The sequence below is a fragment of the Delphinapterus leucas genome, unplaced genomic scaffold (genome assembly GCF_059928025.1).
Source record: "Delphinapterus leucas isolate spDelLeu-1000000601 "Yukka" unplaced genomic scaffold, BTC_Dleu_Yukka2 spDelLeu_asBTCV2_sq40, whole genome shotgun sequence".
In the NCBI taxonomy this organism is placed as follows: domain Eukaryota; kingdom Metazoa; phylum Chordata; class Mammalia; order Artiodactyla; family Monodontidae; genus Delphinapterus; species Delphinapterus leucas.
In genome coordinates this window covers 2901785-2917317 of record NW_028322249.1, presented here as the reverse complement: position 1 = coordinate 2917317, position 15533 = coordinate 2901785, and the positions used below count along the sequence as shown (strand labels likewise).

The 15533-nt window shown below is 40.7% G+C and overlaps 2 protein-coding genes across 2 annotated transcripts in view; both read left to right on the top strand.

Annotated features, from left to right (window-relative positions):
- The first annotated feature begins 1122 nt into the window (after window positions 1-1122).
- Window positions 1123-15533, top strand: part of LOC149743961 (uncharacterized) — a 120033-nt gene continuing 105622 nt past the window's right edge. The window contains exons 1-2 of the mRNA XM_089905927.1: window positions 1123-1200; window positions 2561-3071. Coding sequence (XP_089762053.1) covers window positions 1123-1200; window positions 2561-3071 — 589 coding nt within the window. The remainder of the gene's footprint in view (window positions 1201-2560; window positions 3072-15533) is intronic.
- The window catches only part of LOC149743958 (uncharacterized), a 167444-nt gene continuing 154988 nt past the window's right edge, over window positions 3078-15533 (top strand). The window contains exons 1-2 of the mRNA XM_089905974.1: window positions 3078-5287; window positions 9620-9711. Of these exons, the coding sequence (XP_089762100.1) occupies window positions 5262-5287; window positions 9620-9711 (118 nt within the window). The 5' untranslated portion in view covers window positions 3078-5261. The remainder of the gene's footprint in view (window positions 5288-9619; window positions 9712-15533) is intronic.

The window sequence follows — 15533 nt, the reverse complement described above, 5'->3', positions numbered from 1 at the left end:
TTTACCTCTGAGCTTAACCTAGAGAACCTGAGGAGGCAGCGCTGCAGGGAGGATGAGGCCAGAAGTCACCTGAGAACCACAGGCGCAACTCACCGTGTTTTTACTGGAGCTCTGGGGGTTGAAGGCACATTTGCTGTTTGACATTTTAAAAATTATTTTGGTGCCTTCACTTGGAGCTTGGGAGCTTGCAGATGGGCCTGCCTGTCGAAAAAAGAGTGAAATCTTAAAGTCAAGAGAGAGCTTGCAGACTAGGCTGAAGGATTGTGTTTGCTGAAAAAGATTCCAGGGGGAGCTGATTCCTTCTCTGGTGTGTGGATCTGAGGCACTTGCAAGAAAAGAGAACGCTTGCCTTATGCTTAGTTCCCCCGTTCCCTGGGCTGGGAAGGAAAGGAACTGAATGCCAGCATTAGCAGTGTGGGTTGGGACCAAAACCATTCAGAGAAAACTCTGTCATTTTCCTCTAATTTGCAAATTGCAGCTATTCATGTTGGATTGAACAGCTGAGGGAAAAGAGCCCCCAGTTTTCACCTGCATTTATTGAGAAGAGGCTGGTAGTAGGAGGGATGCACCAACTTGTAGCTTGTGCTGCAAGCTGGATATAAGCTTGGTGTGAGCATCCTGGTTAACCACTGCCCATGTTCAAATATACAGAGATAGATTCCAACAATCTCTTCCCGCAGCCTTATTTTTGCGTGTGATCTTAGAAGCTCCTGGCATGTAAGTCCAGTCCCCAGTTTCCCAGCCTCTGTAAACCTGCAAAATGAATAGAGAGAATAGTGGAACACAGACCCATTGTTCAAAGACACAGTCACTTTAGGGAAAGAGGAAAAGAACGGGTAGGTGAATCTTCTCTGGGATTGCAGGGTTCAGCTCAATGAAGACGGTCCTGTATAAAAGAAACTTCTCTAAATGGTTGAATTCTTAGCTCTCCAGAGATCTGAGTTTTCTTTTCCCCAGTCCCTGTGGGTTGCTGTGGGGAATGTGCCAAACCTATCATTTGAGATAAAAAGTTATGGTGAGGTAAGCTTCTAGGCTGGGGGAAGGAAGACTTAGTGACTGAAATGGGGGATGCTAAGCACTGGGGGGCAGGAAGGAAGAAGGAGCTAGTAATGGATGTAACAAATGCTGCAGCTGCCGGCAAAGCCTGGATTGAAGTTCCTTCCTGAAAATGAGGACCCGGGCAAGAATGACCACTCAGATGTAAACAGTGTCTCTGACTGGGAATTCTCATCTGCCTGCCGGTGGGCCAGAGCTGAGCAAGTCCTTTCTCTCCTCTGTATGCACACTGAATTGGTTAGTAAGTGACGTGTCAGAGGACAGGAATCATATTCAGTGGATCTTTCAAATCCAGGAGTTTGAGGCTAATGAAATTAGTGTGTGGCCAGGGCTCTGCCAACTAGAATTAAGTCACTGCAGCCACACTGCAATGCATTTTCAGCCTGAAGGGAGCATCAGGGAGGAATTTCGGGAGATTTGTTTCTGAGCCTGTACAAAATAATACTCATAATGCTAAGAAAGATTAAATGTAAATTAATATTGACTACGAGTAACATATTTAAAAAATAATCGCCGAGTGGGGGATGGCTTAAAGTGGAGAGATTATATAATATGGTGTCCAAAGAATAAATCTCCCCTGACCACTGTTTCATGGGCTATAAGTAAGATATATTACAATGGAAAGTAATGGGAACGTTTTTAGTCAAGGCTTCTCTGCTATTGACTTGAGAGCAAATACTCTGAGAGTATAAATTACTCTTGCTATGTGCTGACTCTGAATGAACAATATTTCATGTGCAGTGACATGGTCTAAGCTATAGACTTGGAATTGAATGGCATCTGTTTCAATTGTTTTGTTCTCTCAAGAGCAACTAGATAGAAAAAAGTGGTCAATTTGACCCTTGTGGGAGCGTGTTGCAAATCTAAACCTGTGTCCCTCATACCATAAATGAAATACATTTGTAAATTTGTAAGTGTTTTCTTTCTGTTCATTGATGCTTGAGTATAATCTCAAACTTTCGGAGCAACATTTTATACATAAGTAGTTGGTTTTCTTCCTTTCTTCTTTCTCTTTCTCCTCTCTCTCTCTCTCTCTCTGTTTCTATCTCTCTCTCTTTCTCCATCTTATGTAATTGGATAGAACTGGGCACCTAGGATGATGTGGTGTTACTATAGTGGGATTTTTTTTTTTTAAAAAAACAACTCTAACTTACCCTTTTAAAAATTTCATAAATACAGGTGTCAGTGCCATTTGGAATAGTCTCTATAACAATTTCTGTCTCCACATTTACTGTGTTTCAGCAAATTTACCTAATAGATGGTGAGTGAGCAATTTTTAAAGGGGCATTTTTTAGAAGAGCGGAGAGGGAAGGAATAGAGACAGGCACATACTGTATTTGAAGTTACCTCCACGTGTATTTTATGTATGTATACCCATACAATTAAGAAGTCTTTGGATGTTTTATCTTCAAGAATAATTCAGATAATGGATTACTTGAATATCATAAACATTTAGGGTTTAACAGATTTGTTACATATAGACGTTGTATCACGGATTTAAAAGACCATAGCCAGCGGGCAGCGGCGGGCGGAGCGACCGAGGGGCGGCGCGGGCTGGGCGGCGGGTGCGGGGGTCCGTGCTTCCTCGCGGTGGAGGGCTGGGGTTCGCCGAAGACGCCGGGTTGCGCCGCGTTGCCAGGTTACCGAGCGCGTGCCCCGCGCCCGCTCTTCCGCCCGGGCCGCCCTCGGCGCCGCCTTAGCCGCGGTGCGGGCTGCGCGGGGCGCCGGTTCCGCGGAAGCCTGGGTCGGGCGCTGCGTGCGGGACTCTCGTCGCTCGTGGACGGGGCGCGAGCGCGCGGGGGACGTAGGGCGCCGACCTGGGCCTCCCCGGCGCTCCGGCTCCGCTCAGGGCGCCCGCTCAGGGGCCTCCGGCGCGAGGCCCCCTTTGTGGTCAAGATGGCGGCGCCCAGGCGGGCGGCGCCGAGGTGAGCTGGAGTCGGGCCCGGAGAGGGGCGAGTCTGCCACGCCCAGGACTTGGACCCCGGGCAGGTCTCCCGTCTCCCGCGGAGCGGCAGGTGAGTGGGCGCGGCCGCGCGTAGGTCCCTCTCGTGGGGTGGTCAGCTCTCCGTGCGTCCGCAGACTTCTGTCGTCTGATAGTCAGATCTGGGGTGGCCCAGGTTGGAGGCGAGGGTGCTTGATTGGGGAAACCTGAGGGGTTTAAGGCCTCTATTGGGATCGTTTCAGACCCCAGCAAGAAGCTGAGCAAGTTTCCTCCTGACTCTCTTCCCGGCTAAGTTTTCTCCCTTCTCTGAAGGCGCCAGCTTTTCTGAATCACCTTGTTACCCGGGAGGATACAGTTGGTGGTTCTGACCGTGGAACGGAGGACCTGGCGCGGGGAAGCCTGAGCTGGTTCTAGTTACTTTGTTTGCAAAGCACTTGTCTTGTCTTTGGAATCTTTGTGTATGTAACCAACGTTGGGAAGAGCCAGCGTTTTCTCCTCCAAAACACTGTGAGGGGTAACTTTATACGTAAGAAACAAGATGGCGTTCACATCCGTCTCTTTTCCAACCACTGAGTTTTGGTTGTGTTTCCTTTCTTTAAGTTTGTCTCGTTCTGAAGTGATAACAAACAAACAAACAAAAAGACCATAGCCAATTACACAAAGTATACTCTAGTCTCAGTCCTGCCATTAATTAGCTTAAGTCATTTAATTTTTCTAGGCCTCATTTTTCTCGTGTGATGTTTTTTCTTTGAAAAAGTATAGTTTCTAGAAGTCTCTAATCTCTGTGTCATAGTTCAGCTTGGAGAAAACCTGTTCTTATCCAAACTCCATGACATTGTATTTCCAGCTCCAACTTTGGACTTTGAGTGAGTTGGGGGCAACTTTTTCAGGATATTTTCACACAGCTTTTTTAGTTAATACCAGTCTAGCTGACTTGTCATACTCAGACTTTCTTCCATATTCTTTTACCAGTGTGTTCCTTAGTCATATATATAAAGACTGTTGTGGGCAAAATGACCTCCTGGGTCAGCTTACTGCATGGTCATCGACACAGGGCAGGGAGTAAGATTCTGTGGATTTTACAGAAGCAGATACAGGTTTCATTATCCATGTCCTCTCCCCTTTCATCTTACAAAAACAGCAGGCTTTTCTTGGAGAACTGCCAGATAATGCCATCCTGCCTCCTCACGGGCCCCGGGGATGAGTCGCCCAGGGACTGAACTCCAGTAAAGCAGGTGATTGGCTCATGGGTAGGCATCTGACCTCGGCTGAGTCTATCAGACTCCTCCCCAGGACTTTTCTCTCAGAGAAAAATGGAAGAATTGTCTTTTCTCTCTGGAATTTCTAAGCTGGGGAGATATGACTCTGGGACTCCCAGTGACCATCCAGCACAAGAAGAGACTTTCTGTAAAATAAAGTCTTGCAGAGGTAAGCAGGGCTGAGCGATGGAGAGAGAGCTGGAACCCTGCTGATACTCTGGAACTTGCAGATCCAACTGTATCTGAATATGGCTGCATCCCTGAATTTCTAGTACTTGTTTGTTGAGGTGGTTGTTGTTGTTTGGTTTTTGTTTTTAAATTTCCTTTGACTATTTTGAATTTGTTTTCAGTAATGTGCATTTGAAAGCATCATAGCTAAAAGAGCTAATTTCCTACATTAATGTCAGGTTTGCTGAGTGGCATTCCTTAAGTGAAAAATAATATCCGCTATTTTCTTTAAATAAAATCCTTCTAGCTCAGGTTTGAGATACTCAAAACTCTGCCTCCTACCCCCCTCTTTTCCAACATTTACTATATCACCTTGAAGCATTTGTGACCACATCTTTCCCATCTAGACGCAGTTGAGAGAGAGAGCAAAGACTTGTGATATAAACTGCAACCTATATGCCTCCTACCTGGAAGCTTTAGAACATACTTGATTCTTGTCATTAAAGCAAATCTTTTGTTGTTGTCTCCAGGGCACAGAAGCATTTTCATGGCATAATGGAGTACAAAGTACATTAAGCCTAACTCTACTTCTCACCCTCTTTTACTTTAAATAGGCAGAAAAGAACAATCTCAAACACATTTTCCCAACAAATAAAATACATATACGATTATGTTTAGAAGACGTTTATGCAACACATAGTTAGACTGATTAATTAATGGACCTTTCGCCAATTGGCACAGTAAATATATATGTTCAATGTGCTTAATTAAAAAGAAGACAATAACATATTTTTACAGGTTAATTATCTGAGAAGAGTATTGTGCCAGCACACTTGATGCTACAGTATTTCATGTTTGACAGGTAATCTTCTTTCAATTATATTTACTGCTAAATGTTTCTTGGATCAAGCTATTAAATTATAAGGTCAAAAGTAAAATGATACGAAATTACAATGATAAAGGGACACATATCCCACTTTATGAGAATAGAAGTTCTAATTTCTTTTCAATACTACTAGTAGTGACCACAGTACTAATTTGAGCCCTTACTATGAGCCACTGTGCCCATATGCATTTAGTTCTTACAGTAGTTCTGCAAAGGGCATATAATAATCCACACTGCAAAGCTGAAGAAAGTGATTCTCATAGCTGAAAGTCACATAGCTGGTGAGTGGCAAAGTCTAGATTCAAACTTAGAGTCGTCTGACAATGCCCAGGTTGTTGACCACTATGTACACTGCTCAATTGTTGCACCAATAAAGAAGTGCTTGAAATAATTATAGATTTGCCTACCCTGAAACTGCAGTGATTTAAAGACATCAAAGTTGCCAGTTGCTTAACCACATCTACTTACAGTAAGAAATTACATTTTATTTCATTTCTAAAACAAGATTAATTCTGCAGGCCCATAGAAACTTGAGCACACAAATCCTACCTCCAAATGAAAGATGCTTGTTTTCCACTATTCAACAGATGGCCCTGTACAGAGGCAATAAATATATAGTAGAATTTTCATTCAAATAAATGAGAAGAGAGGTTTCTTCTTGTCCTGATTCAGTGCCCATCATTATGGATTATGATGGCTCTTCCCAAACTTTACTTCATTCACTCCACTCTTTCTACAAAACTCCAGTAATGGAATCCATCATTCAGATATATGTGCAAAGCGAAAGGACTGTATTAATACAGTTGCTGAAAGTCAAGTTGATAGAGCACAGGAAATACATCCTAATAAATGCAACATTAATGTTTGTGTGGGCCTTGGAGTTAGCGGTAGAAAAATTTTCAGTTTAATGGAATATTTTGCCTCTTGCTATGGAAGTGTGGCTTAATAGTCTTGTAATTGGTCATTTACAGAATCCTCCATCTCTGGGTTTCATGCTTTCTTTACTCTGCAGCTGTTGATTCCTTCTCTTGTTCTGGATGGAAGATAGCAACGAAGCCACTTCAGAGGGCTCAGCCTGCCTTTTTGTGTTATTGTTTAGATGAAGATATTTCCATTTATTAAAGCACACTATTTAAACATTTTTATCATGTTTCAAAGTTGACTGTGTTCTGAAGGTATGAGCACAGGCAGACATAATGGGGGATGTTTTCCAGGAGAGAACATACCCTTATCAAAGGAATTATCAGAATTTTCATGTATGGATTGAGAATCAAATTCTGGAGTTAGACCTGAATTTAAATTCATACTCACAACTTATTACCAGTCTCATCTTGATCAAACGGTTACCACACTTCTCATCAATTTCCTTATCTTTGAAAGCGGAATAAGAGAAGTATGCCTGGTGGAGTTACACGTAAAGCTCATCTGATAGAATATTCATAAGGATTTTGCACAAAATATACATGGATATATTTTAGCACCGAGTTTAGCATGCGATTCGTCTTCAATACATTTAAGAGCTATTATTTTATTATTATTATGCTATCGTTAAATATCACTATTACTTAAATGTCATTATTGCTAAAATTGCTGTAAAACTACCGCAATAACCCATGATGAATTCCCCTCTTCTGTTTCCTTTGTTTAAATGGAAAATATATATATAAATCTAGACAGAGAACACTTTAGTGATCCTATTCAGTGGAGTGAGAATTTCCATGGCACTGATTAAAACAAATCCTGAATTGCATGGACTTAAGATAGCAGAGAGGGGCTTCCCTGGTGGCGCAGTGGTTGAGAGTTTGTGACCCGATCCGGGAAGATCCCACATGCTGCGGAGCGGCTGGGCCTGTGAGCCATGGCTGCTGAGCCTGCGCGTCCGGAGCCTGTGCTCCGCAACGGGAGAGGCTGCAACAGTGAGAGGCCCGCGTACCGCAAAGAAGAAAAAAAAAAAAGATAGCAGAGAGGCTAAGAGATTTGAAGTTAGACATCCCCAGGTGTGAATTCTACTGTGACCCTCTTCTAGCTCTAGAACCTTGAGGAAGTTACTTAAACTTTCTGAGCTTCACTACTAGTTTCCTCATCTGTATCTTTTTCAGGACTATTTATCAAGCATCTTCCTGTTCTCTATGCTTGGACGTATCAATGAATAAATCAGACAAGAGCCTTTGCCTGCGTGCTCCTTCTTGCATGCTTTCTCCCTCCTTACACTCTCGTGTGGAAACGGATGTTATAAATAAATTCTGTGCTTTGTCACAAGTTGACGGGCGCTACGGGGTAAGGAAAAGGATGTGAAGCTCACTGAAGAGGCTTGGGTTGGGAGTGCTGGAGGAGTGTACAGGTAGGTTCCGATTTTAAATAGGGTAGTCAGGGTGGATTTTATAAGTTGACATTTGAGCAAAGACTTGAAGTGAGGGAGTTGTCAGAATGTATGATGGGGAGACCACTCCCTGGGAGCAAGAATAACCAGTCCCCAAACTCTAAGGCAGAAATATGCCGGGCAGCTTGGAGGAATATCAAGGAGGCCACCCTGGCTGACTTAGTCAGTGGGGAGGAAGAGACAGCAGGAGGGCTGGAGGTCGGATATGTGATGGGTTGGATTGGGTAAGTCCTGGGAGGCCATCACATGCATTGTGTCTTTTACTCTAAATGTAGGCAGCCAGGGGCAGGATTTTAGCCGAGGTGTGGTATGAACTGTCTCTTGTTTGAAAAGCATAACTCTATCTGTGGCCTTGAGGATGTGGGGAGAGAGTGGAGTCAGGGAGAATCTCGGGAGGCAACTACAGGATCCTCGAGGTCTATGCTGGTGGCCTGCACCAGGCTGCTAGCGGCTGGTAATTCTCAGAAGTGGCACATTGGGAAGGTTGTGACAGCATTTCGTGGTAGATTGAATGCAAGAATGGAAAGGAAGAGGGAGTCAAGGGTGAATTCGAGATTTAGGGCCTGGGAAACTGGAAAGGTGTGGTTACTGTCACCCAAGATGGAAAAAGTTTGGGGTAGAGCATGTTTGGGGGATTAAAGACCAGTTTTGGAGGTATAAGATTTGAGATGTTTTCGTGACGTCCAAGCAGAGATGCTGAGTACACAGTTGGATACACAAGTCTGCAGTTCTGAAGAAAGGTCTGAACTAGAGATACACTTTAATACAATGGAGATATTAAGAGTAATTACATGGAAGCGCTATTTTAAAGATAAAATGAAGTCATGCAGTTAGCACTCTGTCTTCTCAAAACATTGAATAACTGTTAGCTAAAATAATGACCTGAAATGAAAAAATACCTATAGTTTGTTTTGTTGTTTGCAGTAAAAGTGAATAAAATGTCACAATTATTTTAATAGTATTTGTGACACAGTAGTTTTAGTTAAGACACCATGACTACAAACATTTACAAGAAACCTTTCCGTCTCCTACTTTTCACTCTGATAGGGTACTTGGAACCATATTTTGTAAGGTTTAAGTTAGTTGCCATAGGGTACCTCTTTAATTAGAAGTAATTCTGAACTGTCTAGTTCCATGCAGTTTTATATACATATATGTATAATTATTATTTTATGATTTATCAAACTCAGTTGAAAATTTGCATCACTGATATACATTAGAATTTAAGCATTTACCCAGGTATTCAAGGGAAAAAATGTACTTGTCTTATAATTTCCATAGGGGAAATTACACATCTTCCCTTCACTTTGCAATTGAATTTGCAATTGAATGCAGGGGAAATACTATCTTACTGGTCTTTGAGTTCCCCTTAGCTATCTGCAAGTCCTTAAACAGCCTTTGTGGCTTAACCAAAATTCTCTTCCATCTTCATTCCGCTAACAGATATTGGTCTAAGCATGTACTTATACTAAAAAATGCATGACCACGTTGTCTCTACACATCTATAATTTTATGTTAACACTATCATTATGTAAGCTATACTTGAATTGTAATTATAACAGATTTTATGTCAACACACATCCATTTCTAGTGTTCATCTGGTGTTCAAGGGGAGAGCAGCATGTCGTAAATTTTATCAAAATATAACATCTGAAGAATAGAACAGAGGGTAATTGTGTAATTCTGTATTCACTCTAATTAAGTTCAGTGGAGTTGGCATAATAGAATTAAGATGAAAAAAAAAAAAGACATTGAGGTACCATGGCTCCCTCTCCTAACACACCCTTTTTATATCCGAGAGCAGAGACTCAGCACCTTTCTGTACAGAAATGGAGACAGGAAGAGGCCAGAGGATGAATGACAGGCACGAATGAGGTGGAACTTTGAAGAGCAACATGGAAATGAAATAATTCTTTTGTATTTGGTAGGTGGGGAAAATGTACCAGCGCGTATGCCTACTGGGACCACGTTTTTCCAGAACAGTTAAGCCCAGTGTCAACTATGCTGTCCCACCTTCCTCGTAAGTAGGAACATACTGTTACTTGAATCTTTGCTTCCTGTTTCTTGATACCTGGTTGAGAAGATTATCACAAGAACTGCATCTTGTTAGCAAATACACTGTTTTGAAATGATTGACACTCACTGAAGAGTGGCAGCTCCAAGCTTGCTCTCTCTTGATCTTGGAGTATTTAAGTCTGGAGTGCAGGAGTGGGTTATGGGGAAAGACCATTGGAATTCTTATGTCTTCAGCATAATGGTTATAGCATAATGGTTAGGAGTGTAGGTGCTGGTTCCAATCTCTGCTTTCCACTTGCTAACCATATGAGCTTGGGCAATTTACCTGATTACCTGAACCTCAATACTCCTGCCTATAAAATGATGTTAATAATATTTCATCCCCATAGACTTGTTTTCAATGTTAAAATGAAGTCACTTACACCAAGCACTTAATACAATGCCTAGAGCATAGTAAAGTCTATTATTATTACTATTACTACTACTACTATTATTATTATTACTATCACGATGCCAGGTGCTATTTTTCCTATGCCTTATTCCATTATCTTCTGCCCTGTTCCCCCATTTCTGTCTTGTTTCTGTACAAGGGTAGGTTTGTCACAGAGCATTTTCTTTCCCTAGTGTCTGACTCTTAGTCATCAAGGTGACTGGTCCATGACCCCGGCATTCATTGCTGCTCGTTGAAGCAACCCATTTTGAGAAGGGGAGTTGGATATTGATGCCAAGTTGGGTCAAGGAGAGAGAATTTTCTCTCTTCTGCACTCAGAGAGCTAAGTGAAATATTCAGGCCTCAGAAGGAGAATCAGGCAAAGGGCAACATGCTTAATTTCATACCTTAGTGATTAAGAACAAGTCAGACAGGCTGGATTTGAACTCATTTCCGTCATGTACTGACAACGGGATCTTAGGTGCTTTTGTAACCCGTCTGAGGCTCATTCAACACCTGAAAGAGACGAATAACATTATCAGAACCTAGTGTATAGCCTCGTTGTAATAAGTGAGTAAATCCTTTTAAAACGTTCAGCACGTTGTTTGGCATATAAACACTTAATAAAATTTAGCTTCTTTGACTACTACCGCTGCTAATATTATTAAGTAGCTGAGCAGATCCGAGGCCCATTTTTTTCTTAGATTGCACATAATCATTTGGACAACCAGCTCACATTGATCAACCGTTGCTTATATATAAACCCCCATGAACCCAAAGGTGCTTTAACTCTCTCCCAGTCAGAGCCTGTTCTGGGGGCAGAAGCAACACCGGCACTACCCCCGTCATCTTTGCCTTTATTGTCACTACACTCGCCTGCCGTACTGAGCACTTTCTGTTTGCCAGGCACCAAATTTAGCCCTGCGTATGCACTATATCATGTAGTTCTCACACTCCACTCAGGTGGGAGACATTATCATCATCCCCAGTTTTCAGGTAAAGACGCTGAGGTGTTGGAAAGGTAAGAAACTTGACCCACAGCAAGAGATGGAGCCGGAGTATTCAAACCCTTCTCTCTGACCTCAAGAACCCTTAAATATTAGCATACTACTACATCCTGGTAAGAAAATCTGCTTCCAGCCACTCTGGTGAGAGTAGAAATGATTCTCAGTCCCCACATTCCTCTATTGCCCATGCCACCCTAGCCTCAGGACTAGGGGGGAAAGGAAGTGATCTCTTCAAAGAGCAGCCAAAGGGAACCTACTCCCTTCTGCCTTTTCGTAATCAACTAACCAATATTTTATTTCCTTCTTAAGAGTCCCCACATGTTCCTTTTGGTACTTAGCTTGGCCTTTTAGAATTCTGACATTCTGTACGTGACTCATCCACTGTATTTCATGTTAATTTATTGAGGTCAAGTATAGGGTCTTACTCATCCTGAAGTCCAGTTATCCCCTGTCACATCTAACTCTGTTCTCTTCTTCTTGTAGGACATCTGCAGGTATTTATTTGAATTTTGTTGAATTGTTCTCATCAATAGTACATTAAAAGTTATACAGAAAGTGCTTTCTTATAAGGAAAACCATCTAAATAGATTTCTAGCTCTTTACATTTTATAGCACTATTGTAGAGATTTTAGATCTCCAGGTAATACTTTTTAGATTGAGTTCTTCATATCATCTTATTTTTACATATAATGATAAATCTGAATTTTCTCTATCAAACCTCCGAGACTTCACTGGCTTGTAACTTAGCTTGTTGATTATGTGTTGTTGACTTTTCCATTTACAATGATATTTGATCCTGGTAAGGATGGGGCTGGGTGGGAAGGTACATCTTAGGGCCATAAATTGGTTTTGTAGAGAACTAACATAAAGATCTAAAGCCTCATCATATTTCTGCAGAACTCATGAATCATTTTATTATAATTCCATTCATTCAGGGAGTATAAAACCATTTTCCAATTGTTATTCCTAATTTGTTCATCTTCTCTTCCTTAGTCTTAGTGAGAAGAGAGCAGGCTGAATGGAAGAAAGTCATTATGACCACTGGGGCCCCTAGGGTAGGCATCAGTCCCAGAGTTTTGTTTTCATCTCTCCGCTATTAATATTGGCTAATGTCTTGAGTGCTTACTTGGTGCAAATTACTTAGCCGACCATGGCAAATGGATTGTGTCATTTCATCCCCTGATAGTCATACAATTAATGTATGTATTATTATGATATCCCATAATGCATACATGGAACAGAGCCTCAGAAGTAGTTATTTGCTCACCAAAATATGGTAGATGTGGAATTTGGACTCAGGTCTGATAGACTCCTAAATCACTCCTAGTGATTTTTACCACTAAATTAAAGTTGTATACCTCTGGAGAGTAGATAGTTTCTAAAATTTCCTCAGCTCTAACGTTTTATAATTAAATTTTTGTCTGATGGCGAGCTTAACAGTTAAGATGGGTAGGAAGGAATGCCAGCCTGTTGAATGGAATTTCCCTGAAATAAGCCTGTTTTATGACACCAGTTCACTCATTCATTCACTCAGCATGTATTGAATGTTTGCTCTGTGCAAAGGCATTTTAGGCATCACAGTGGAGTGAGCGCCCCTTCCATAGACTCTCCTGCAGCACTCAGAGAAGTCTTGGACTGGTTTGCCTGTTATGGAATGGGGCTTGGTGATAGAAGCCTGGTTTGTCCTCCACTGATATAACTAAGACATACTCATATGAGTTTATAGGCATCTTGAAGCCGTGGGATAGTAACACACATGAATCTTACCATTTTTGCCTGGGATTAATGATATAAAGGCTTTGGATTTGGGTATGGAAAATGGGTGCAATTATGGGCGTGTTGGTTCTACATATATATGGACATCACGTGTCATCAGCCTGCAGCTACCTGCCATTCCTCACTACTTCTTTTCACAAACCAAACAAGTACCTTCTTATCTCTCCTGTGGATAAGCTCTTGACAGTGGCACTAGGGCCTCCCTCAATAAGTACATCATTGGCTAAACCAGTGCTTTCTCAGATATGCTCATTGAACAGCCCTTAAGGTGGATTGACATTCCACTGCCTAGAATAGAATATGGTGTTCTTTAGAAATCGGGGGGAAAAAATAGGCCACCAGATGTACTTTCTTTACTTTAAATTGTTTATATATATATATATATATATATATATATATACGAACAATTGTTATATATGTGTATGTATACTTGTTCATATATATGAATGATTTAAAATTGAAGAGAGATATATATATACACACATATATATATGTATATTTAAATTTTGGCTTCTGTTAGCAAGTAGTAAATTAAATTATTAGCAGATCCATACTGCAGGGAAATAACCAATCAGATTTCATTCAATAGCTTGCTTTTTTGTAGATTTATGGTTGTGATTTTATATCTGCAGGTATGTTTGCTGAAGAAAATATTTCTACCACTTTACGCAAAATTAAATTCATTTAATACCAATGCGGCATGTCCCAAATGTCTTAATACAGTTTTAATCTTTAATCGCATCAGAAGTATGGAATTAGAAACATACCCCAAAATCATTTGAAGATATAATTACTTTCATTTCCCTTATACTTTTGAGACTTTTGAAAAATAAGTATTTAGTTGTACTTATCTGTTTCTGTCTCTCTAAGGATAGCAAACACTGAAACACAATTATTTTTAAAAGTCAATATTAAAAGTATATTGTCCAAGATGATCAAAACTAAGGAAGTGGCAAAGAAATTCAAAAATTTAAACTTTCAAAGGGTGCTTTTTTTGTGAATGTGTAGTACTTGTTCTTCTGAAGGAATTAATCTTTTTAAAAATTTAATTAACTTATTTTTTATTGAAGTATACTTGGTTTACAGCATTGTGTTAATTACTGCTGTCCAGCAAAGTGACTCTGTTATACATATGTATATACATTCTTTTTCATATTCTTTTCCATTATGGTTTATCACAGGATATTGAATATAGTTCCCTGTGCTATATAGTAGGACCTTGTTGTTTAGCCAATCTATATATACCAGTTTGCATCTGCTAATCCCAAACTCCCAGTTCATCCCTCTCCCACCTGCTTCCCCCTTGGCAGCCACCAGTCTATTCTCTATGTCTCTGATTCTGTTTCTGTTTCATAGATAGGTTCATTTGTGTCATATTTTAGATTCCACATATAAGTGGTATCATGGCATTTGTCTTTCTCTTTCTGACTTACTTTGCTTAGTATGATAATCTCTAGTTGCATCCATGTTGCTGCTGCAAATGGCGTTATTTCATTCTTTTTTTTATGGCTGAGTAGTATTTCATTGTATATATGTACCACATCGTCTTTATCCATTCATCTGTTGATGGACATTTAGGTTGTTTCCATGTCTTGGCTATTGTGAATATTGCTGCTGTGAAGATCAGGGTGAATGTGTCTTTTTGAATTATAGTTTGGTCTGGATATACGCCCAGGAGTGGGATTGCTGGATCATGTGGTAGGTCTATTTTTAGTTTTCTGAGGAACCTCCATACTGTTTTCCACAGTGGCTGCACCAACTTACATTCCCACCAACAGTGTTGTAGGAGGGTTCCCTTTTCTCCACACCCTCTCCAGCATATGTTATTTGTAGACTTTTTAATGATGGCCATTCTGACTGGTGTGAGGTGGTACCTCATGGTAGTTTTGATTTGCATTTCTTTAATAATTGGCAGTGTTGAGCATCTTTTCATGTGCCTATTGGCCATCTGTATTTCTTCTTTGGAGAAATGTCTCTTTAAGTCTTCTGCCTATTTTTTTGATTGGGTTGTTTGCTTCTGTTGTCATCAAGTTGTATGAGCTGTTTGTGTATTTTGGAAATTAAGCCCTTGCTGGTCGCATCATTTGCAAATATTTTCTCCCATTCTGTAGGTAGTCTTTTCATTTTGTTTATGGTTTCCTTTGCTGTGCAAAAGCTTGTAAGTTTGATTCTGTCCCCTTTGTTTATTTTCATTTTTATTTCTATTGTCTTGGGAGACCTAAGAAAACATCGGTATGATTTATGTCAGAGAATATTTTGCCTGTGTTCTCTTCTAGAAGTTTTATGGTGTCATGTCTTATGTTTAAGTCTTTAAGACATTTTGAGTTTATTTTCGTGTGTAGATAGGTTCATTTGTGAAAGGATGTGTTCTAACTTCACTGGTTTATATAAGGCTGTCCAACTTTACCAACACCACTTGCGGAAGAGACTGTCTCTTTCCCATTATATATTCTTGCCTCCTTTGTCAAAGATTAATTGTCAAAGATTAAGTGAGGTGTGTGGGTTTATTTCTGGGCTCTGTATTCTGTTCCATTGATCCATATGTCTGTTTTTGTGCCAATACCACGCTGTTTTGATTACTGTGACTTTGGAGTACTGTCTGAGTCTGGGGTG